General features: G+C 42.1%; 1 protein-coding gene across 3 annotated transcripts in view; it reads right to left on the minus strand.

Moving 5' to 3' along the window:
* Window positions 1-25205, minus strand: part of RUNX3 (RUNX family transcription factor 3) — a gene marked incomplete at its 3' end in the record, with an annotated part of 235263 nt that overhangs the window by 42063 nt on the left and 167995 nt on the right. For all 3 annotated transcript variants that reach the window (XM_083369776.1, XM_083369777.1, XM_083369775.1), the window contains one exon: window positions 18874-18978. In XM_083369776.1, coding sequence (XP_083225902.1) covers window positions 18874-18978 — 105 coding nt within the window. The remainder of the gene's footprint in view (window positions 1-18873; window positions 18979-25205) is intronic.

Raw genomic sequence — 25205 nt, forward strand, 5'->3', positions numbered from 1 at the left:
CATTCATTCAGAAAGTGCTAATGTTATTCCTAAATAGAATTTCAGAGCAATCCATATTTGCTTGGGTGGCCACCTGGGATGCTTCCAGTTCAGGCTGCCAAAACATCCTCATTAAAAAGCAGATGTCGATAAGAGATTTATCTCCTCATCGTGTTGAAAGATGGAGCTGAATCCTGAAATCTAAACACAACTAGGGGCCAATTATTATTTTTTTGATGGATGTTTGGAACTGCTGCAGAGTCATGATGCATTGCTGCCGGTCGCTATGGTGAAAATAGTGGCTGCAGGCGTATAATTTGGGACACTGGGATGATCAGAAAGCAATTCAGAGGAATGGAAGTGCGCTGAAAGAAGGCTGCACGCTGGAGAAGGAGAACTTTGGATTGCAAGCGGTACTTTAGTCAGCCAAACTAGGCTACGTTAATAAACCAAAACAAAATAAATCAGCACTCCACAAGATTACCATGCAGCCATGGTAATCTGGTAAATCCTATTGTTGCAGGATCCAGTCTGGGTCGCTCACTGGAACCAGAGGTTTAGCCTTCTGAGCTTTGAGACTCATGCTGGAGCCCGTCCTCAGGGAACTCCTCTCTACCGGAATGTGGGCTTTAGGCTATTCTATCGCTCATATTTATGAGGTGTCTTCCTACTGCTTGATTGGAGTCAAGGAGTTGGCAGCACAAGGAAACAAAAGCCAACAACTTAATAGCCAGCCACCAACACACCATTCAGTAAAGAGGCATTCTCTGAGGATGGGCTCCTGTTAGGGTCCGAAAGCTCGGAAGATTAAACTTCTGGTCCCAGCGGCCGACCAAGGTTGGATCCTGCAACATTATCCCGAGACATGTATATTTGCCTTTATTCGTGAAATTCTATTGTGTTAATCCAGAAATTGCATAGAGCGGTAAAACCCAGCTCAGAGCTTAGCAAAAGAATGCAACTGGCACTTGCAAGAATTTACTGTTCTTCAAACGAAGCAACACACAGGGATATTAGGGGTAGAAACCTCCTGCCCAACCGTCTTTTTGCCACAACTTTAATTCCTGAGCATCCACAAGGGGATGGCTGGGCCCAAAACGTGTGCATGGCAACATTGTAATGCAAATGCCATAGCTTACAGCCTTGCATAGGATGCTGGGGCACGAGAACGTAATGGCCACATGTGCAGGCTCACGTCATCTTATGCTTGGCGTCATTTGGCCTCATCATCACAGCTTGCTGTGGATGTGGCTGCCTGAAGTCTTCCTGTGTGAAGCCAAGCCCTGAACTAATTACTTACGATGTGGTTTTTGTTGGGGATTTGTCTTATTTTTTACATATCTTCTTAAGCCCTGAAGGGACTTTTCCAGCTGGCATATGAGTTCTTCCACTTAATGGCTTTTACACATGCTGAAAATTAACATTGAGAATCAATGGTTTTGGCCACTCTCCAAGGTGCTTGATAGCTCTGCCTTGCAATCTAATCACAACTGCTCCCTTGGGGGCACGGATGCTTGGGAATCAGGCCAAGTTCATTCCAGGACTGCTAATAACTACATCTCCTCTTTCTCAGGTATTCCCCTTATTTTTCAGGCAGCTAAAGCCATTGCGGGCAGTCATTGAGTTGGTTATCTATGTGGGTATCAACGCCAAGCCAACTTTTGTTGACTCCTGCTTTGGATAGGGGGTTGGACTAGAAGACTTCCAAAGTGCCTTTCAACATTGTGATTCTAGAATTCTATGATTGTAAGATCTCAGAAAAATAAAGAGAATCAGAATTGATTAATATCTCAATGAGAAGCCACCAGGACATCATAGGGTTGTAGATTAAACTGGGAAGTAAATATATGTATTTGCTGGGAGAAATCAATAAGAAACCTCTTCTCCATCAGTGTCAAGAAAAATAGACTGATGTGTCCATAAAGCGACCCTAACTCCAAGGATTTTCTTTTCTTTGGGATTGATCAAGGTATCTCTACAGGTCTAAGTACTTGTGACCCATTATAACCTACACACAGAAATGTAATTTGTTGAGAAAATCCCATTACAAGGCAATGTCAAAGGAGTGATAAACCAGGAGGAGTCTGATAGCAACTTTCCAGCTAAGCCATTTCAAAAGGTTTTATTAAAAATGTATTATTTTCTTCCCCTTCATGGATTACTGCTTTGTCATGGCAAAGGGGCTTGCCATAGCTATGCCGTGCAGGGCCACCCAAGATGGACAGGTCATAGCAGAGAATTCTGACAAAATGTGATCCACTGGAAAAGGAAATGGCAACCCACTCCAGTATCTTTGCCATGAAAACCCCATGGACAGTACCAAAGGAGAAAAAGATACAATGCTGGAAGATGAGCCCCTCAGGTCGGAAGGTGTCCAATATGCTACTGGGGAAGAGCAGAGGGCTAGTACTAGTAGCGCCAGAAAGAATGAAGCAACTGGGCCAAAGCCGAAAGGACGCTCAGCTGTGGATGCATCTGGTGGTGAAAGGAAAGTCCGATGCTCTAATGATTTATTCTTCAAAGGAACCTGGAATGTAAGATCCATGAATCAAGGAAAGCTGGACGTGGTCAAACAAGAGATGACAAGACTGAACATCAACATCTTAGTAATCAGTGAACTAAAATGGACAGGAATGGGTGTATTTAATTCAGATGATCATCAGGTATACTACGCTTGCTTCTGGGGAGGAAAGCTATGGCAAATCTAAACAGCACACTAAAAAGCAGAGACATCACCCTGCCAACAAAAGTGTGTATGGTCAAGGCTATGGTCTTCCCAGTTGCAATGTATGGCAGTGAAAACTGGACCATAAGAAAGGCTGAGCGCCAAAGAATTGAGGCTTTTGAACTATGGTGCTGGAGAAGACTCCTGCGAGTCCCTTGGACTGCAAGGCAATCAAACTGGTCAGTCCTAGAGGAGATCAACCCTGACTGCTCCTTAGAAGGCCAGATCCTGAAGCTAAAACTCAAATACTTTGGCCACCTAATGAGAAGGAAGGACTCACTGGAGAAGAGCCTAATGCTGGGAAAGATTGAGGGCAAGAGAAGAAGGGGACGACAGAGAATGAGATGGCTGGATGGAGTCACTGAAGCAGTAGGCGTGAGCTTAAATGGACTCCAGAAGATGGTAGGAAGGCCTGGGAGAACATTTTCCATGGGGTCACGATGGGTCGGACACGACTTCGCAACTAACAACAAATTATTTCCGTAGAAGCCCTCATGAGCTGCAACATCATTCTGAACTTGAAAGCATTGCTATCTCATAGGACATTTTCACTTTCTTCCACCAAAAGCAACATAGACACAGTCCATTTGAATGTACAAGAATTGGCAGATGCTTCAAACCACAAGGCAGCTCTCTGATCTCTTGGCAGTGGGGTGTGGTATGAGAACTTAGATAGACAGGCTAAGATACCAAGGGTGTGGACAGCTGGAATTGAGGTGTGCCAGTCCTGTCAGACAACCATCCTAAATTAAGCCTTGGTTGCCTTGCTACCCAAGTTGTTTGGTCCAGTAACAGGGGATTTATACTGTATACAGAAGGTCCTGGGATTGATCTTCGTACTCTCCAGATCCAAAACATCTTGCAGTTAGTAGGACTGAGATGGGACCCATTGCCAGCCATGACTCATTGGGTCATCATTTTAGAGATACCCAATTCCTCAAAGCTTTCCACAATGGCAAAACGTCTAATGTACTTAAAAATTCTGGGAGATATTCAAAGAAGAATCTGCCTTGAAAGTAGCCCATTTTGAACTGTATAGCACAGTCAAGCATCAGCAGTTAACCCCAGGAAATGTTTTGTGACATTTTGTGTTATGTCATAAAATGTTTTATGATCATTTCTATGTCATGAATCGTTTTATGATCCTTTTAAATCATTAATTGCTTTATAAATGATTTTGGATGCATTCTATAAGTTAGCCCATTTGAGATGCCTTGGTTGAAAAGTTTTGCCTTATGATGCATAGTTTCGCCCAGTTAAAAGTTACAGACACAAGAGTTTTAGGGGTATATAGATGGATTAGTGATTGAACATAAGGAAAGCACAAAGGGTGACAGAAGGGGTGACCAAATCATCTAAAATCCGGTTCAGATTTTTCTTGCGATTGAGATAAATATTTCAGTTCAAAAACAGTATAAATATAAAAGAAATCTATTTAAAGATTTAATTATAGTCATTAAACCAATTCAGCACGTAGATTTGAGGATTCAGAACAATCATCCTGTCAAATAATCTTTCTGTGAAAGTTTTGCTCAGTCCTGGTTCACATGTTACACTGCCCTACAAACTCTGCAAAAGGAACTTTGCCCACACTTTATCAAAACAAGGACAGTGTAATTTGTAATTTTCCAAGCTTCATGGACTGGACTGAACTGCAATGGGTAGCAAGAACCAATTCCAATTCATTCTATTATTGTCAGTATTCCAAGTAACCAGGAAAAAAATAGAGGTAGTGAGAACAACAACGTCCCACTATGTTTGGCTGATGGTCAACATTGAAATGGGATTGAGATCTAGATGAGGTTGAAATTCAGGGGTTTGAAAAAGTAGCTTCTTAGTTGTTTGGATCCTTGGTCATGAATTCATTAGGAAAAATACTTGGGATATGATTCCGAGGGCCTAAGTAAGTAGGATAAACAGAAGAACTTATGACAGCACGGCATACTTAATTGCATTTTGAATCAAATGAAGAACCACACAGTTCTTCTAGAGTTGCATTCTCCTGGCTATCCCTTTGAAGTAATACACTCAATTCATTTAAAGATGGAAGCAATAAGTTCTATTATTAGGCAAGGGATGGGGTTACCAGCATCAAGCATTACCATGTTCTCAGGACAGAGAACAGGATCTTGTGCAAATGGCCGTAAATGTGAGCAGGCTGCCATTGTACAAAGTGTAATTGTGGAGCCGGGTTATAAGTAACTTTGAGGAGGTCCGTCAAAACTTTGAACTGGTTGCTAAGCAACTTGTCATTAACTGAGGACTACCTATACTTGCAGGAAATAGACTCTGGGAGGTTGACTTAACTGCCACAAGTGGCTATTTATAGGAATCCATGCTGTTTAACACCTTTAATAACTCTAACCTCAAAAAGACAATCCGTCCCTGTGCCGGGTCATTGCTCTGCTGAATACAAGGGGGCTGACATTCCAGAACATTCTGGCATGGATGGGGGAGGGAAAAAGCATTATCTTCTTGTCCAAACTGCCCAGGGACACACCCATGGGATGGGGTTTTTTTTGGGGGGGGGCATTGAGCAAAGGGGCCTTGTGCTCTCTCCATCTCTCCTCCTGGCTCCAAGGCTTTGTCTCCTATGAGACTAGACTAGTTTGATCTAGTGATTAAAATACCAGGCCAGGAGACTGGAAGTTCTAGTCCCACCTTAGGCATGGAGGATGGCTGGGTGACTTTGGATCGGTTCCTCGCTCTCAGCCCAACCCACCTCACAGGGTGGTTGTTGTGGGGAAAAATAGGAGGAGAAAGGAATATTGAGTATGTTGCCGCCTTGAGTTATTTTTTAAAAAAAATAAAGACAGACTAACAATAAATTGAAAAATAAGTAAGTTATGAGGATAAAGGGGGTCCCAAAGCCCACCCATTCTTTGGAGTTGTCTTTGGATCCAGACTTGGCAGCTTCTGCCCCATGTAGTGCCTGGCAGCCTAGTCGAGAAGGACATGATAAGTGTGGATGAGTGTGCATATGTGTACATGTGAGAAAGAGCAGATATAAAATTGCAACCATAAATGTTTTCTTGTTGCTTTAAAATCACTAGGTCTCCATGCACAGGTAATCCTCAACTTACAGCTATTCATTTAGTGACCAGTGATTTACAGCCTGTCCTTGTCGTTATGACTACTACAACAACCCCACGATGACAGGATAAAAATTCAGGTGCTTGGCAACTGGCATGTATGTATTCGTGGTGGTTGCAGCATCCCGGGGTCATGTGATCAACACCTGCAACTACCCAGTCAATGAGAGAAGCCAGATTCACTTAATGACCACATGATTCACTTAGCAACTGCACTGCTTTGCTTAACATGAGGGGGGGAAATTACACAAGACTCAGAACAACCATCTTGATTACCAACAGAAATCCTAGTCCCAATGGCAGTCATTAGTCAAGGACGACTTGCAGTCCAAAGAACCTGTGGTTGACCTCAGCGTTTGGCTGAAACTGATTTTTGTGTGCCCCTGCTTATCTAGTCAGACTTATCTGGAAAACCCAGACAGAAAGTATGAGGAGCGTACAAGATCTGCATATGCCTCAGCAGAGTCTGAGTGAGTGAGTGACCAAAAGCCAAACCTGGGAGCACACATAACAGGATATTTCTTTGTAGGTCTGTATCCAAAATAGGCTGGGTGAAATCTGGAAATTGGCTGGCAAAAATAAACTGATGGAAAGGTGCAAGCCAGCTACACAATACCACACAACCCATCCTTGTGTACCCTATCAATACAGTACCAACTGTAATCTTTTGCATACATTTGTATATTATATGCATGACTCATAACAGGATTAAGCAAAATGATGCCATGGTAGTACTGAGTGTATGGATGCCCTTCTCAACAAAATAATATAATACTATTCCTATCAAAGGGAATTTCTTTCCAGCTTCTGGAACATAGCATCCTCAACTTATCGTGGGAAAAAGACTAGCATCTGGCTAAGAGCAGGAGGCAGAAATGAAGCTGATGGAAACCCCAGTTTGTCAAATCTATCATTAAATTTGCATAATCGTAGAAAAGCATATTAAACTAGGCTAGTTCTTGGGACTTTAATGCCAGTTAGAAAGGGAATATCTAAAGCAGAGAATCTGCTCTACTCCATTCCAGTTTAGAACAACCATTTTTTAAGGCAGCTTTGCCCAACCTGTGAACTTAAAACCAACCAGCTTGCGTTAGCTATCTTGAAAACTGTACCCCCAAACTCTGAAGGACACCCCACTTCAAAGACTCTTCTGATGTTCTCAGGAGAATAAGGATATTACAGGAGGAATGTCCAACCTCTATTTGCAGATATCTTCCTGCAAATATTTGGAGGAGGATTAGGGAAGTCATGATAAGTATTGTTTTGCTTCTCCCTGATGCAATTTTGATTGCATGAAGAATTAGAATTCCTGAAAAGGGTTTGGGAAAAACAGAGATGGATAAATCCTTCCGAGAAACTTTTTTTTTCTGGAAAGCAGGTGCATGATTTGTGAATTATTACTTGCTGCAGGAGTCTTCATTTGCATCTAATCTGATTTGCTTATATTGTATGAATTCAGAGTAGCTTGGCAAGTGGGCAGCCATATAAATATTTGCAAGAGTTACAGATCTCTCCCTCTGTTAATGACAAGCAAGATTTTTTTTCCCATTTACAGGTAGTCCTTGATTTATGACCACAACTGGAACCAGAATTTCCATTGCTAAGCAAGACAAAGGAAGTCATGCCCAAGTTAGTGACCTTTCTTGCCATGATGAAATGATTTTTTTTCCTTGCAGACGTTTTACCCAAACTAGGTAAAATGGTACAAAACTCACTTAGCAACTGTCTCACTTAGCAACAGAAATTTTGGGCTCAACTGTGATCGTAAGTCAAGGACTACCTGTATAGTCCTAACTCTGCTTGCCTTCAGAAGTGGAAGGCTCAGCTTTTTCAGAGAGTCCAACAGGTAGAGTAATTTGTAACCCTGTTTGATGGCTGTTCTTATGGTGTTCTTGTTCCCCAATACAGTTGGATCAACTTCCTAATTTATAATACAGGTAGTCCTTGACTTACTACAGTTCCTTTACTGACAGTTCAAAGTTACAACAGCACTGAAAAAAGTCACTTGTGACCAATTTCCAGAGTTATGACCCATGATCACACGATCAAAATTCAGATGTTTTGCAACTGACTCATATTTGTGACTGTTGTAGTGTCCCAAGATCACGTGGTCACCTTTTGCAACCTTCTGACAAGCAAAGTCAATGGGGAAGCCAGATTTATTTAACAACCAGGTTACTAACTTACCAGCTGCAGTGATTCACTTAACAACCGGGGCAAGAAAGGTCTTAATAGGGGGCAAAATTCACTTAACAAATGCCTTACTTAGCAACATAATCTTTGGGCTCAATTGTGATCGTAAGTTGAGGACTTCATTTCTGTTTTTAATCTTCATGCTTTCATACACTGACAAGCATCATTTTGGTGACTGAGGTGGATAATAGCAACAGTAATAACAAATAATTGTTTAAATTACTTGTAGGGCTGCCTGTCTTCAAACCAGAACTCTGGGCAGCTCAAAACCACAATAAACAAACAATATCATACCAAAAAAATGAACAGCAAAAAAGATTGGAAATAGAAACAGGAAAACCTGGTACCATAATCCAACTCTCTAGATACAAACCACAAAACTCTGACAACTCTGGCTTTACCCTATTGCAATGCCTGGGGGGAAAAGCCAGCTCTTCATGGTTCTGAGAAGGTTAAGAGAGGGCTTGCTGGATCTCAAGGGGAAGGGTGTTCCATAGGGTAGAGCAGGGGTCTTCAAAGTTGGCCCTTTTATGACTTGTGGACTTCAACTCCCAGAATTCCTCAGCCAGGCATGCCCCACAGGTCATGAAAGGGCCAGGTTTGAAGACCCCTGGGGGAGAGGCTGCTATGCAAAAGGCTCGCTTCCTAGGTCCCTCAAATTGGCAGCGTTTAAGGCAGGGGTAGGCAACCTCGGCTCTTTTATGACTCATGGACCTCAACTCCCAGAATTCCTGAGTCAGCATAGCTGACTCAGGAATTCTGGGAGTTGAAGTCCATGAGTCATAAAAGAGCCGAGGTTGCCTACCCCTGGTTTAAGGGAAGGGTCTTAGAAGTGTGCCTAGTCTATCTAATTTGGTGCTATGGACAGATAAGCCCCAGAGAGAGGTGATCCTGCATATAACTACATCCCGTGCTCATGAACCTGACTGACTGAATAACATCATCACCTTCATAACTGGGCTACACTTCTGCTTTTTGGCAAAACCACACTCACAGCAAACTATTCGCTTAAGGACCGCTGCAAAAAGGGTAATAAAATCAGGTTGGTCACACAATCAACCTGCTTTACAACCATCACGATTTACGATTGTGGTGGGCAGGTTCCATTACGGTTGTAACTCAAGGACTACCTGTAATAAGATAATATCTGCTCCTCTCTAAGCGGGTAGGCAGAAGTAATCTGCCCAATGACTCAGGGATGGCATCACAACCAGGAACGTATTTGATAAAAGTCAGGTTGGAAGTTTCTGCATTTCCAGAGGGAAACGATGCAAAAGTCTCACCAGATTTCTGCAACTGCAGGAGAGGAAAGTAACGGATTTCTCAAAGTGGAAAAAAAGTGAGGGATTTGCTAGATCGAGCCAGCATCATAATCAGCTAATTTCCACCTTTTTATTTGCTTCTGTAAGGAGTTGCAACTTTCTGCCCATAGGGACTAGCACCTTACTTTTTTGTTTAGCCTCTTAACATTTAAAATTCTAACTCCCAATGGCTACAGAGAAAATACTAACACGGCCCAGAAGAAAAAGAGGGAAACACAAAGGTCCTAAAGTGAAATCATTTCCTTCTTTGCTGCAGAACAGAAGTCTCCCTGTTTGTCTCTTCAAACTTAAAAGAATCTTGCTGGAGGGAAAATATCCACATTAATCAGGTTTTCCAGGTATAACAGTAAAAACTTTTTTAAAAAAACACGTTATTTCTGGAGTTGCCTTGGCATAAACATGTAGTACTTTAGGGTAAGTTCTCCCTGTTCCTTTTTATTCAACTTGCAGATGCAAACAAAACTTCTAGGTCATGTTGGACTCCTCATTCTGGGAGTTGAAGGCCAAACATCTCAACGTTGCCAAGATTTAGAAACACTGAGCTAGAGCAGCGGTGTCCAAACTTGGCAACGAAGACTTCTGGACTTCAACTCCCAGAATTCCACAGCCAGCCATGCTCTCAGGAATTCTGGGAGTTGAAGTCCATAAGTCTTGAAATTGCCAAGTTTGGAACCCCCTAGGCTAGAGGACAAAACTTCACTCTAATAAACAATAAAAATGATCCGCATCCTCCGTCGCAAAAGGAAAACTGGCTATCTATTTTAGAAGAATTGCTTAATGCAAGTGGATTTTCATCAGCCTCCTCAAACTGGGAAAAGATGCAACAAATTAAGACCGAAATAGAGCAGCTGAATTTGTTCTGCTATCCTCCAATGTAGGTTTTTTTTTTTTGAGTATGGTTTTTCTAACTGAAAACAGAAAGAGCTACATCTGCCAAAGCTACTGAATAAGAATGGCATTCTTGCATACCTTTTTGCTCAGCTTCCAAAGCAGATTTTTTTTTACAAAATTAATAAAGAGTGTGGAATGTTTTGCTTAGTAGTTGTGGAAAGAAACCCATAAAATAAACGGCGTTTGAATATTGCTAACATTATATATTGTTATTGGGAATTCTTCGGGATCCAAACAGTCATTTCAACAATTTTATTGTCTCCTTTCTCTTTGCTTCTGTAAGGAATTGCAGCTTTCTGCCCAACTTGCTTTTTGGTTTAGCCTTTTAAAGTTTAAAATTCTAACTCCTAATGGCTAGAGAGAAAAGACGAACACAGTCATTTTATAAGCTGGAAACAGAAACAGGGAGAGAACAGCCTGGCCTAGCAAAACTGTTGAGGACACTTGGCCCTCCAAATTCTCCTTAATTGTTCCATATGTTCCAGAATGACTGTTTGCCTAATTCAGACATTTTAATATAGCAGACATTTTAATATCTCCCTTGAGACATTCTAGAGCATGGATAGGGAACTATGGGCCTTTTATGACTTCTGAAGTCCACAAGTCTTAAAGTTGCCAAGGCTGGAGACCCCTATTCTAGCTCAGTGTTTCTAAATCTTGGCAATGTTGACAGCCATCTCAATCAAAGGACACTTTTGAATAAGGGATGACCCAACAATAGCTGGGCAAGCAGAAAGGCTGTCCTAAAAGAATCTGCAAAAAGAGACATGAAGGGGAAATCTCCTCCAGTTTTGAATCCAATTCCTGATAATTTTTTGGGGCATGTTCATCTCATTTTACTACAGGTAGTCTTCAACTGACAACTGTTCATTTAATGAGCATTCAGAGTTGGGGGGAAAAAGTGAGCTGTGACTGGACCTCACACAATATTGCAGCATCCCTGGGGTCGCATGATCAAAACTTGGGTGCTTGGCAACTGCACGGCTTCATGATCATTGCAGCATCCCAGGGTCATGTGATCACTATTTGTGACTTTCCCAGCCAGCTTCTGACAAGCAAGGCCAATGGGAAAATGTCTGTGGAGATTCTCAGTCATCCAGGTCATGCCCCACTTCATGAACTGATGAAGTTCTTGGACGGGAAGTGAAAACTCTTCAAGGAAAAACGAGTCCAATTGCCTTTTTTTAAAAAACAACAACAACCTCTTGGTCAATGGGAAAAGCCCGATTTGCTTAATCACCACGGCAAAAAAGGTCATAAAATCAAAGACAATTCACTAAACAACCACTAAACAACTCCTAGATTCGCCGCTTACTTTGGAAGATCATATAGTGGCTGTGACTAGGGGGGCTTTCGCCCAGGTTCGCCTGGTGCGCCAGTTGCGGCCCTATCTAGACCGGGATGCCCTGTGTACGGTCACTCATGCGCTCGTGACCTCTCGTCTGGACTACTGCAACGCTCTCTACATGGGGCTTCCCTTGAAGACCACTTGGAGGCTCCAGCTGGTGCAGAATGCAGCCGCGAGAGTTGTCTTGGGTGTCTCCCGGTACTCCCATGCTACACCTTTGCTCCGCAAGCTGCATTGGCTGCCAGTTGTCTTCTGGGTGAGGTTCAAGGTACTGGTAATGGTTTTTAAAGCCCTACATGGCAGGGGTCCGGAGTACCTAGGGGACCACCTGCTGCCGGCGTCAACTTCCCTCCGCCCTGTGCGTTCCCACAGAGAGGGCCTCCTCAGGGTGCCTCCGGTCAGAGAATGTTGGCTGGTGGCCCCCAGGGGGAGGGCCTTCTCTGTGGGTGCCCCGGCTTTATGGAATCAGCTGCCGGTTGAGCTCCGGATGGCGCCCGACCTTCGCTCCTTCCGACGCGACTTGAAGACCTACCTATTTGAACAAGCCGGCCTGGCCTGATGGGGGATGCGTTGGGGTTTTTTATTGGGGATTTTTTCAATTTTTCTATTGTTTTTAGTACGGGCTCGTATTTAATTCTCTTTTTAATTTTTGTATTTTGTATTTTTATATATGCCCTGTTCACCGCCCTGAGTCCTTCGGGAGAAGGGCGGTATACAAATATAATAAACTAAACTAAACTAAACTTAGCAACAGAAGTTATGATCCCAACTGTGGTCATAAATTGAAGACTATCTGTATTGCTTTCTTCAAGAATGTTTTTTTTCTATTTCCCAATCCAGCCTACAGCTCTGATATTTCCCATCCATGGTCTAACCAGGTCAAATAAAGCACTGTCCTCTCTAGGAGATATACTGTAAACACTCCATTCGCCCTCTGTATCGACTCTCTGCCTTCAAAAAAAGAAAGAAAGAAAGAAATGAGTTGACATTTAAGGATTCCGAGGAGGAGGAAACTGAAAACATGAATCAATTTTAATCTGTGTAATTAACAGATTAACAAACTGATTGCAGATCCAAGCCAAAAAAACAAAACCGCAAAGTGTTGTTAAAGCCGATGTGGCCACCTGGATCCTTCTACTTTCACCACTGAGCAGAAGAGGCTCGCCTTCCTTCTTCGCCAACCCCACCTGTTTCCTCTCTGTTGTGGAACCAGAAGTACTTGGGAGGATTACCATACCGAGGCTGGTTTTACTAGCCAGGTGCACAGGTGAAAAAGAGTGGGATGGACAGGAGGAGGGCACCAGCAAGGAAATGCAAAGAGCATGGCTTTCTTGTTCCTCAAAGTTGTCCATCAAGGGACTTGTGAATTTATCTCTTCCATATCCAGGTACCCGGGCCGATATTTCATCACATTCCCTCCAATATTTTAGTGTCAAAGTGTTTGTCAGAATTGTCTGGAACAACTCAGATTAACCTCATCATCTCAGCACACGGCTCAGATAATGCATTTCTTCTTCAACTCACTAAGTGACCTTTTGGGCAACTCGTCACGGCCAGCTCACTGCAGCCAACACATTGTGGCCAATTTGCCACAGCCAACATGCCGTGGAACAACTCACCATGGCCAGCTCGCCATGGGACAAGAGTTACACTAATATTGAAGAAATAGTGGAATAGAATCATTAAAGAAAGGATGCTAAAAGAAGGACAAAATGAAATATTAATGACAAAAATTAATATATTTTTTAAATTATTTGAAATGAATTGTTGAATTGTTCTGTGGCAAGTTGGCTGCAGTGAGTTGGCCATAGTGAGTAGGCCGTAGGTAGTTGGTCATGGCGAGTCAGTTGTGGCAAGATGTCCCATTCCACAACAAATTCCCATTTGAAAATATTTATCCTAGTAGACACAGTCCAGTCCCCTTCCATTTCATATGGTTTGGAAGGGCACAGTAGGTGGCTTAGTGTTCATCTAAGGGAATGGGCACATATCCATCAGAACTGAGGTGTTTCATTCGATTGGATGCAGAACAGTGAGGGAGAGGGAGAGGGAGGAAGAGAGAGAGAGAGAGAGAGAGAGAGAGAGAGAGATCACCAACAGAAGATTTTCCAGCTTCTTTCAGAAATCTTCCACTTTTCATTAAGTCCCTTTTACTATTGATTTGACCACACCAACAGGAAGGTTCTCCTAATGTCCACCAAAATTAGCCATCTTTTAAAGTAAACGTACATTAGAATGACTTCTGTCCTAACAAGCACCAGTAAAAAGCTTCTGTTCTACTCTCATAAGGAGTTGCTTTCCATCCTACAAAACAAGGCACAGGTTGCCTGCCCTTGACACGCCTGTTTCAGAGACAGAAGCTTTGGAAGTTCTAGATCACACATCGTAAAGTTGCTGAGACTGAGAAACACTGTCCTAGATGGTCTTCTAAACCTGATACATTTGATGCCTTGCGTTACCTCCTTTGCTAAGTTTAAGTAAATTCTGGACACTGAATTCCAAACTGAACTTCTACAAGTTCTAGAATTTCTACAATAAGTTGGGAAACCATTAAAAAAAGTCATCTAGATAGGTAACTCCAACAGCTCATAGACCACAAAAACCACAGGCCTTTCATGCTCATACTGTTTGATGTCTCTCCATCAGCAGCTTGGAAAGGAAAATCCAGAAATAACTCTTTTTGCCGAAAGAACCTGTCCTTGTAGAATGGGTGTTACCGAGTCACTAGCTCACATCCTCCTCTGATATGGAGGCTTTAATAATATTCTCTAGATACCTGTTCTTGGCCTGTCCTGGATGACCAATAAGTGTATGCACATCAGGTGCTATTAGGCAAGACCCTAGAACAGGGGTAGGCAACCTTGGCTCTTTTATGACTCGTGGACTTCAACTCCCAGAATTCCTGAGCCAGGATGGCTCAGCTTGGAAACTTCTCCATTTCTCCTCAGCATGGATGGCTCAGGAATTCTGGGAGTTGAAGTCCACGAGTCATAAAAGAGCCAAGGTTGCCTACCCCTGCCCTAGAATGACACTTAGCAAAACTCATCACTATGAAGAACAGATCCAGCTATCATAGAATACTTTACTCTGCTGATCTAACATCAAACAGGAACAATATGTTTGCCACAAGGTTCCTTCTACAGTTATCTCACCTCAGGTATATATTGATGTGTTGCAATTAATATTGGTCAGTGACCACAAAAAACGGTGATTGATTTTGTTCTTAACCCGGAGGCAGTTAAGATCAGTCAGGAAGCAACGTGAAGGTGTGATCAAATCTCTGCAAAGTGACACATTAAAAAGAACAGTGGAGCTTTGATGGCACCATCCATGGCTGTCATCTTGACTTTTTCAACCCTACAGTATCTGTGAGCACCCCCTGAGCTGACAGAACATTCAGGAATTTGCCTAACTTTTGCAAACAACTCAAGAGCCTTGGTGGAGCAGTGGGCTAATGCCTCCTTAAGTAACACCAGCTGCCTGCAATTAGTGCAGGTTCACATCCCACCAGGCTCAAGGTTGACTCAGCCTTCCATCCTTCCCAGGTAGGTAAAATGAGGACCCAGATTGTTAGGGGCAATAAGCTGACTTTGTAATAATGCCGCTTGGGGGTGTGTGTGAAAGCCCTAATAAGCAGGCATATACATGGAATGAAGGCTACTGCTAAGCTTGTAAGCCGCCCTGAGTCTTCGGAGAAGGGCGGGATATAAATGGAATTAAAATAAAATAAAAAATAAAATAAAAATCCATCAGCCTTTAAGGGATCTTGACTATTTCTGAGACTAAGTGAGACAGGAGTGTTCACAGGCTAGTGTTGAAAAAATCAAGATGGCAGCCATGATGGTGTGATCAAAATTCTGCAAGACAACACACTAAAAAAGAAAAAAAACAACAGTGGAACTCTGATTGTACCATCCATGGCTGCCTTCTTGACTTTTTCAACCATGCCCTGTGAGCACCCCCTGATCTGACAGTGCATTCAGACAACTGGAATGGGGGCAGAAAAGGACGCTGAAGCGATCCAAGGCTGGAAACAAAGAGTCCATTCCCATCAGTTATTTAGATCAGCCTGATCCAGCCATCATTGTGGTTGTAGAACAACGGTTGTGGATTAGTGGATTAGTCTGGATTAGTGACCCAGCACCACAATGGTGGCTGGATGATATCTTGAATCCCCACCAAATCCTTCAAGGAAAATGAGAGGAAATGGATAGAGCGAAGGGGAGGGCTATGATGCCATTTTTAAAATAACGTAAGGAATGAAGGTGATCCGTAGAAGAATATTTGACCTACAAAATGAAGGACATGGATTCAAGTTACAGAAGGCAAATTCTGATTGGAAGTTGAAAAAAAGTCCAAGCTCAACAGTAGAAGTGATGCCCAAGAGACAGGGTGGTCTTCCGTTCACTGGGCACGTTCATGAGGAATTTGCACTGTGATCTATCAGGGATCCTCAAATTTGGATTCCTGCACAGGGAAGAAGGATGGGCTAGATGGCCCCAGGAGTCCCCTTCCATTACATAGGATGTCATGAAAAATACACTGGGTTTTTTTTTAATACCAAGTTTAGAAAACAGCAATTCAAGGAATCAAACAGAGGGGCTTTGGGACTGATTTACAAGCATGTGTAAATCTGGCTCATTGCTGAAACCACTGAGGCTTCTCAATTTCTTTTTTGTCTGGGTGTGGTTGTTGCTGCCTCCCCAAAGCCCTGTTCTAGAGCCAATTGCAAAATTTCAGTCTGTAGAGAGACTCAAAAGGTGGGGGAGGAAAAAAAAAATCTGGCATATTAAAGATACAGATAATTCGCCCACAAGTTTAAACTGCCAGAAACTTGTCAAATTAGAACTAGCAAATCTCACATGCTGCAGCATCTAATCAGCCTATCACAGAAATCTTTAATTTCCGTCCTCTGTTGAAATGCAGAAGAGGAGTTGAGGATGATTCACTTCACAAGCTGGTCCTGCATTTATAATTATGCTAAGTACATTTACTCAGGGCTGGCTGTGAAAACTCCAAACACAGACATAGGGTAAGTCAATGGCCTTCAAAAGATGGACAAAATAGGCCTCTGAAAAGGGTCCTGGGCCTTAGCTGAGTCCTGCATGGCCATTCTTAGCTGAGTTCACACAACATGCTAAATCCTTAACTTGGGGACTTACACAACCTCCCCATTCCATTTCCCAAGCTAAGAATGTCCAAGAGAGGTGAAAGCAACAGTAATATCTGCATGCTGGAAGTGAAATGAACAGAGAAAATAATGGTGGATCATAAATTTAGTTTTTGCTATACCATCTTTCCTGCTCTAAAATAATAGAATTCAGCAGTTCTGGAGATTTAGCTTGGACAAAGTATAACAGGTAACTGATGATTTTCCCCAGCCGTATGATTTTATTCATAAATGTTTAAATCAAATTTGCATGGCTGTCCATCTCACAAAAAACAAATCTGGATGGTATACAACAATCGATTTTCCTTGAGTTCAGTACTCAGAGAATGCATTCACACAACACATTCAGCTTGGTTTTACCAAGTAGCAGGAGAGCTCTGTTAGTCTAGGATAGCATAAATAAATAAATAAATAAACATCAGGAGTTTGGTAACATTTCTCCAATTTACAAAAGCATTATTTTTAAATAACATTGTGAGTCAGAAAAGATGCTACTGGACTTCTGTTTAGCCTGGTTACAAAGCCCAATTTGTAGACTTAACAATTTGCTAAATCAAAATTTAACCAAAGGGGCTTGGTTAGCACAGCTCTTTAAACCACAAGAAAACTAACCAAGGTTCACTGCAGCCCATGTTTTATCTGCAGCTGCAGTGTTTGTAACTGATCTGGTTAAACATGTTGGGTGAACAGAGAATGAAAGAGCATTTAAAATTTATTTTCAAAAAATATTCCTTTCTACCCGAGAACAAGTTAATATATTTTCTGCTTTCCCTTGCGAAGTGGTGCTTATTCACAAGAAGGGCATTAGGAAAATGGAAGCACTTTTTAAAAAATTGCAAACATGAGTTAACTGAGTTTTAAATACGAACCTCCACAGCTCCAAGAGTAATTTGAAAGAAAGGGATTTGCTCTAAAGCAGGGTTGTTCAACCCTGCCCACTTTAAAACTTGTGGACTTCAACTCCCCAAATTTCCTAGCCAGCTGTGCTGGCTGAGAAATTCTGAAAGTTGAAATCCATAACCCTGCTGTAAACTATCAGGGCTGTAGGAAGTTGAATGGACAGAGAGAAAAGAATGCTTGACCCATTGGGGAAGGGAGATGCAACATTCAAGAGTCAGTTGCCTTTTGGCAAAAGGTACACAAGTCATGCTTTGGGGAGACTCCAAAACAACAATACACAACATAGTCACGGCGAGAATGTTCTACTTTTTTCCCTAGATAAGGGGAAGCTTTCCAGGGACCTACCTGCTTTTCAAGCCATGCTAAATTTATTTTAGGGCCTCCGTGATAATTTCTGTGAGATTCAGAATTCTGCACTGATATTCAGATATGATGCTCTGGATTACGGAATTCAGAAATCGGTGTCTCTTAAGCCTTCAGCCTGCCAAACCTGGTTTAAAACTACCTATCTGCATCAGTGTTAAAGCAAGCCCGTAGGTCATCATACAGGTAGACCTCAACTTACAGTCATTCATTTAGTGACCACTCAAAGTTACAACGGCCCTGAAAAAAGTGACTGAAAACCTGTACTCACACAACTGCAGCATCCCCACAATCATGTGATCAATATTTGGGTGCTTGGCAACCAGCCTATATTTATGATAACTGCAGCACCCTGGGTTCAGGCAATTGCCATTTGTGACCTTCCCGGTTGGCTTCCGACAAACAAACAAAGTCAATGGGGGAAGACAGATTCACTTAATGAATGCATGATTCACTTAACAAAAGCAGTGACTGACTTAACAGCCAGGCCGAAAAAAAAGATCATACAATCGCCCATGATTCATTTAATAACCATCTTGCTTAGCAATGAAAATTCTGATCTTAGTTACGGTTATAAGTCCAGGACTACCTGAACTCCTTTTCCTCTCCCATCCTACGTTCTGCTGCATCCCAACCGAATCAAGGCCAGTTTCTCTCCGTGATTCCCACTGGCCATCCTGGTTGCATTTCCTCCCCCAGCAGAACCTTCCATTGGAGATGACGATGCTGGTCTCGGAAACACTCACAACAAGAAGCACATTTTAACATTTCAGCAATGACATCTGTCAGCGCCATCTACTTAATCTAATCTGGCCACCAAGAGGGTGGATGCAGAGAGGAAACATCAGAATAGATACCAATTTCCTGTCTGAAAATAAGAGTTCACTTACTTCTCGGTTCCCGGGGCCCATCGACGGTCACTTTAATGGCCCGGTGATATGTAGCAACCTGAGTAGGGTTGGTGAAGACTGTGATGGTCAACGTAAAGCTTTTTCCTTTAAAAGAAACAGCAAAGAGAGGAAATCAGAGGGGGGAAAGGCTGCATGAATTCAGAGGGTGATAGGAACCTCTTTAGTAAAGTACATAGCTCCATTTAAAAGAAAAAACTATGACAAAAATAGGATAGACCAACAAAATTCCTGTTCTGCATAGAGAAGTCGCTCATCCATGTTGCATTTGCAAGCAGATCTGAAACTGAGTCCTTGTTGACAATTCTGATTCTCAGGCATTTCAGACTGACATCTGGAAGGACACAATATCAATGTTCTTATAAATCTTACAATACGCTCAGCATTGAACAATGCTATTTCAACCGTATTGAGGTATTTGCTAACCTTGTGTACACATGAACATTCACATAGCATTCTTGGGGGGGTGGGGGGCTTGGGGGGGCAGGAATGCCTTTGAGTCAGACTTGACTCCTGATGACTGCCTGGACAAGTCCCTGCAGTTTTGCTGGCAGGACTTGTTGAAGTGGTTTTGCCTGTTCTTCCTAAGGCTGGGAGAGAAGGACTGGCCCAAGGACACCCTGCCAATTTTGTGCCTAAGGAAGGACTAGAACTCACCATCTCCTGGTTATTAGCCTTCAATCGCTACACCAAACTGCCTCTCAGCATTCTTAAATACTGTACAGGTAGCCCTCGACTTACAACCACAATGAAGCCCAAAATTTCTGTTGCTAAGCAAGACAGTTGTTTGGTCAATTTTACCCCATTTTACGACCTTTCTTGGCACAGGAAGTTGTTAAGTGACTCACTGCAGTTGTTAAGTTACTAACATGGTTAGTTGAATGAATCTGGCTTCCCCATTGACTGCCTGTCAGAAGGACACAACAGATGATCATGTGATGCCTGGGACACTGCAAACGTCATAAATACATGCCAGTTGCCAAATTTTGTCTGAATTTTGATCACATGACCCTGGGGATGCTGCAACAGTTGTGAGAAAAATGGCTGTCATTTTTTTTCAGTGCCGTTGTAACTTTGAACGGTCACTTAATGAACTACAGTAAGTTGAGGACTTGAATCTGGTGCTTTACTGTTCTATTGTATAATACTATGCCAAAAGTCTATTTTTCAACATCTGATTAAGCTGTGGCCATCTCTGGCTCTCATTGCAGTTTCCCACGTGCCAAGTTCTAAAAAGTCATTATTTTGATGAGAGCTACTTTGGTCTAGTCAGTGGTTAAGGCACTAGGCTAGATAGCAAGAGACCACGAGTTCAAGTCCTGCCTAAGCCATGAAAGTCAACTGGGTGACTTTAAGTTAGTCACTCTCTCTCTTTTATTTTATTTTGCTTTATATCAGCCAACCCCCTTTCTTTTGATCTTGACTTTTCAATTATTCCTGTTGCAGTATATGTTAGTTAATGGAATTTGTTTTGGGTCAAATAAATCATAATATTTATTTCATCATTTTCAAATTTAATGCTTGAGGATTTTATTTAACAAATATGGTCTAATATTGAGGAATGTTTTTATTACATTAGAAGAGCCAGAGATTTTCCCAACTGAATAAAACATAAATATAAGTTATCTCATAATACTTTTTATGTATGGAAGACTTCCGGTTTTTTAATAAAATTGTCTAAAGTTTATCTGAAAATCTTTCTTTTTCTTCTACCCCAGAAGAATGTGGTTGTTGCTTTTTTAGATGAGGATACCTTAAAATAAATGAATAGGACATTTCATTTTCTTATCTAGGAAATGTTTTAATTGAAAGGGCATTCATGCCAAACCTATGCTCTACCACAGTGTTTCTCAACCTGGACTGGTTTCTGAGGTGTGGACTTCAACTCCCAGAATTCCCCAGCCAGCTGGCTGGAGAATTCTGGGAGTTGAAGTCCACACCTCAGAAACCAGTCCTTGTTGAGAAACACTGCTCTACCACTTTCCTGGTGACCCCTCCATATCTGACCGGGTGTTCAGCAAATTCCTAATGTCTGACTCAACTTTCAAGATGCTTTTCATTTCTGTGGCTTTGTGGTTTCCAGGTGTACACATAGGTCTTTCTTGAACGTTCAAGTTGCAAATGTGAGGAAAGTGCCCCGAAGACATCAGGAAACCTTCTCTACCTTCAGAACAAGGAGAGCTCTGGTGAATTTGAAGGCAATTGAGTTCCTACCACCCTGTCTTCAAACCACATAATCACAGCTTCCTTTGCTGAATAGATATTCAGCCACTGACAGTTGGAGGTGTAGTTATGGCAGTGCCAGGCTGGCTGGTAAACCAGGGATTGTGGCCAAAGAGAAGAAGTTGATAATGAGACTGGTTAGTTTTGCCAACATCTCAGATCTTGAATGTAACCGAGGCCACTTTTACCTTAGCATATGAAAAACAGTCGTAGGAATTGGATATGGCTAGTCTAGAGCGGGGGGGGGAAGGACTAGAGATGACATGATAGCAGTATTCCGGTATTCACCATGTAGAAGATGGGGTCAACTTATTTTCCATAGCAAGGCAAGGCGAGAAAAAAAAATGGATGGAAACTAATCAAGGAGAGAAGCAGCCTAGAACTAAGGAGAAACTTCCTAACAGTGAGAATAATTAACCAGTGGGACAGCTGGCCTTCAGAAGTTGTGAGTGCTTCATCCCTGGAGGTTTTTAAGAAGAGACTGGACAGCTACTTGTCTGAAATAGTACATGGTCTCCTGCTTGAGCAGACGGTTGAACTAGAAGACCTCCAAGGTCCCTTCCAACTCTATTTGGTAACTAACTAACTAGCTGGAACACTAAAACATTGGCATCACTGGATTTCAAGAGAGGTGGTAAGCTGCTGTTTTTGATTAGGTTCATCTAAATGAAGTTACCCAACATGGATTCAGGCCTTGCTTGGATTGTTGGTTTAGACGAGGGATATCAGATTATGCAGAAGGACTATTGCAGGACAGTGCTGTATTTCAATAAATTATTGATCTGAAGTCTGTGTTTGCACTGAAGACAAAATATTAACAGATTATGGATTTTGCAAGCATCTATGAGCAGTTAGTTACCGCTAACTGATCTGGTAAACAGAACGTCTGATCCTCTCCTCTGTTTGAAGGCCTTGTTGAATGACTGTCCAGTCTATACAGAGAGTCTATGCTTGTGTTTCTCAACCTCAACACCTTTAAGAAGTCTGGACATCAACTCCCAGGATACCCCAGTCAGCCATGCTCCCTGCTGTAGGGAGTATCTCTTTCTCTCTATTGAAAGAATGATTCGAAATCTTTAGGAACACAAGGAATTCTGACATGCCTCATCAGGTCAATAGAACAATCAGCAGACAAAGCATCAGACTCTAAAGTCAATTGTTCATCATCTTTTTGGGTTGGTGATATTTGTTTAAATGACAAGTATTATAATTATATCTGTTTTCTGGGAATGTCCACGGGGGTAGGAGATTTAAAAAGTGAAAAGAATGCATGCAACTATAATCCAAGCTGCCATCTTGACATATTTTACCTTCTATATAGATGGTTTTTTTTTACACAATCTGCAAAGGACCATTACTTAGCGAGCTCTGAATGACCGATTTAAAAATGAGGAGGCTGATAGGGGATGGGGAGAGAGGGGAGGGGAAATTGTCCTTTTGTTTCTGTGGTCAGAAACATCTACTTGACTATCCCTGAATAAGCAGTGTAGTGCAGATAGTCCTTGACGTATGGCCACAATTGGACCAAAATTTCTGTTGCCAAGCAAAGCAGGTGTTAACGTGAGTCACGCCTGATTTTACTACCTGTTTGGTCTTGGTTGTTAAGTGAATCACTGCAGTTATTAAGAGAATCATGGGATCATTAAGTGAATCCAGCTTCCCCCATTGACTTTGCTGGAAGCTGGCTGGAAAGGTCACAAACCTTGGGATGATGCAACCATCATAAACACATGCCAGTTGCTAAATGCACAAATTTTGTTTATGTGACTGTGGAGATGCTGCAACTGTTTCAACTGTGTGAAGGTTGCTCATAAGTCACATTTTTAGTACCATTGAATCTTCTAGAAGCCGTGGTGCAACAGTGCTTAGAATGCAGTATTATAGGCAAACTCTGCCCACAACCTGGAGTTCAATCCTGACCGACTCAAGGTTGACTCAGCCTTCCATCCTTCCACGCTCGGTAAAATGAGGACCAAATTGTTGGGGAAAATATGCTGACCTTTGTAAACTGCTCAGAGTGTTGTAAAGCACTATGAAGCAATATATAAGTTTAGGTGCTATTGTTGTTGCTAAATGAATGGTCCTAAATTGAGGACTAGCTGCATTAATATCTTGCTAGGGATTGGGTTTCATGCACTGTCATAGTCCTCAGCAGTGGTGGGTTCCAAGATAAAAAGATCCTAACTAGAAGAAGAGAAGGTTTTAAACCTCAGTCAAGAATCTGACTTCAGCACGGAGGGATTTAATTAAGCAGAAGGATGGGTGCATTCAAATATGCAGCTCATCCAGGTCCATTTCCAATCCAAAATAGCTCCATCCAGAAGGGGGAAAAACCTCAGTCGTTACTAATTCTGCTAAAAAAAAAACCCAAACTGTCCTGTGTATGAAAATATTTTAACGAACTTTATAGAGGTTTAATCAAAAGCTTGCCTACAACAAAAGTCAAAGACGCTTCCTCCCTCACTTTTCTAAGCTTGGCGCAAGTCAAAGAGAGAAGAATTGAAATCAAAGGAGTCAAGACTACTGTAATTTCTCAGCCCAGACATGGAGACCCAAGTGGGGGCTCCTAATGAATTCAAGAGTCAAGTTTGGATTGAACGATGTTCACGTTTGGAACACTGTGTCAAGCGGATGGGGGGGGAAGAAGAAGGGGGGGAGGGAGGAGACTTAAGCAAATAATTGAGTACAGAAAGCTTAATTCATAAAAGCAAAACATTTTCCATTCATCAACCTGCAAGCAGTTAAATGGGGGGTGGGGGCAGCAGTTGGAAAGAAAAAAAAAGCCTGCCTGCCACTCGGGGAAAAGATCCAGCAGGAAAACAGAAATGCAGACAAGAATGTCAACTAGTTGGGTTTCACAGAGCGCAACAAGTAAACAGTTATTACATGCAAATTGCATGTAAGATCATTTTGCCGAAAAGCCCCAGGAATCTTTTTCAACATTCCTGTATGAGGGATTCAACATTTGGGGGGAAGGGGGGAAGGCGAAACCTGGAGAGCCTGCCACATTTTGCAGAAGGAATGCATGCTAAAGACCGTACTTGGGTTGCAAGGAAGATTGAATTAAGATCACCCTAAAGCCATTTTGATCCAATGACCCCTCTTTTATTCACTGATAATTCCACAGAGTCTACATGTCAGGGTTGACTGGGGGAGTAGCTACCAAAAGTCAAGATGATAGCTGTAAAAATGCAATTGAAACTCCATGTTCAATCGTAAAACGCACATACACACAGACAAACACAGCAGGTGAGTTGCAATAGAAGAGAATATTTGTAGCATAGGATTGAACTACGGGGGGCCTTGGTGCTCTCTGAGCTTGGTGATTTTCTTGCAGACCTTTCGTTACCAAACTAGTTAACATCGTCAGTGCCCTAGTTGTGTACTGATCAATGCATCCTTGCAACACACTGATGATGTTACCTAATTTGGTAATGAAACGTCTGCAAGAAAACCACCAGGCTCAGAGAGCACCAAGGACCCCACAGGTGAGTTTCAATCACACCAATATGACTACTATCATGATTTTTTTGACCATACCTCGTGGACTTCCTTGCTCAAACTGGTTTAAGGCTGTTTCCTACGAATGCACAGAGGCGTAACTATTGGCTTAGATTGCTAAAGATTCAGGAGACTGTTATGTAAACAGTCAGCTGCAACTTCCCCAGCATCCATGATGAAACCTTGCTGGATCATAGGAAGGTGGTTACAGTGTAAAGTCCCCTCCTTACAAGAATGAATGAATTATACTGACAATGTTGTATGGTATAAATTGGTTCTGAATAGGAAAGAGTTCTGTTGCTGGAATACATATAAAACTTTCATCTCAGTAAATCTAACTAAAAGGAGCTATGCAAGAATTATGCTTGGACAAGAATTCCTTTCATTTTCAAGCATTTATCCAAAGTAGAGAATATCTGTAGCTCAAGGTTGAAACTGTGGAGTCCTTGATGTTCTCTGAGCTTGATGGTTTTCTTGCAGACATTTCATTACCAAACTAGGTAACAATATCAGCACAACACCAAGCTCAGAGAACACCAAGGACCCCATCTTTATCCAAAGTGTGATAAAAGGCTGGGGATACTGATGGT

This window comes from Vipera ursinii (genome assembly GCF_947247035.1).
Source record: "Vipera ursinii genome assembly, chromosome: 9".
NCBI classification, from domain to species: Eukaryota; Metazoa; Chordata; class Lepidosauria; order Squamata; family Viperidae; genus Vipera; species Vipera ursinii.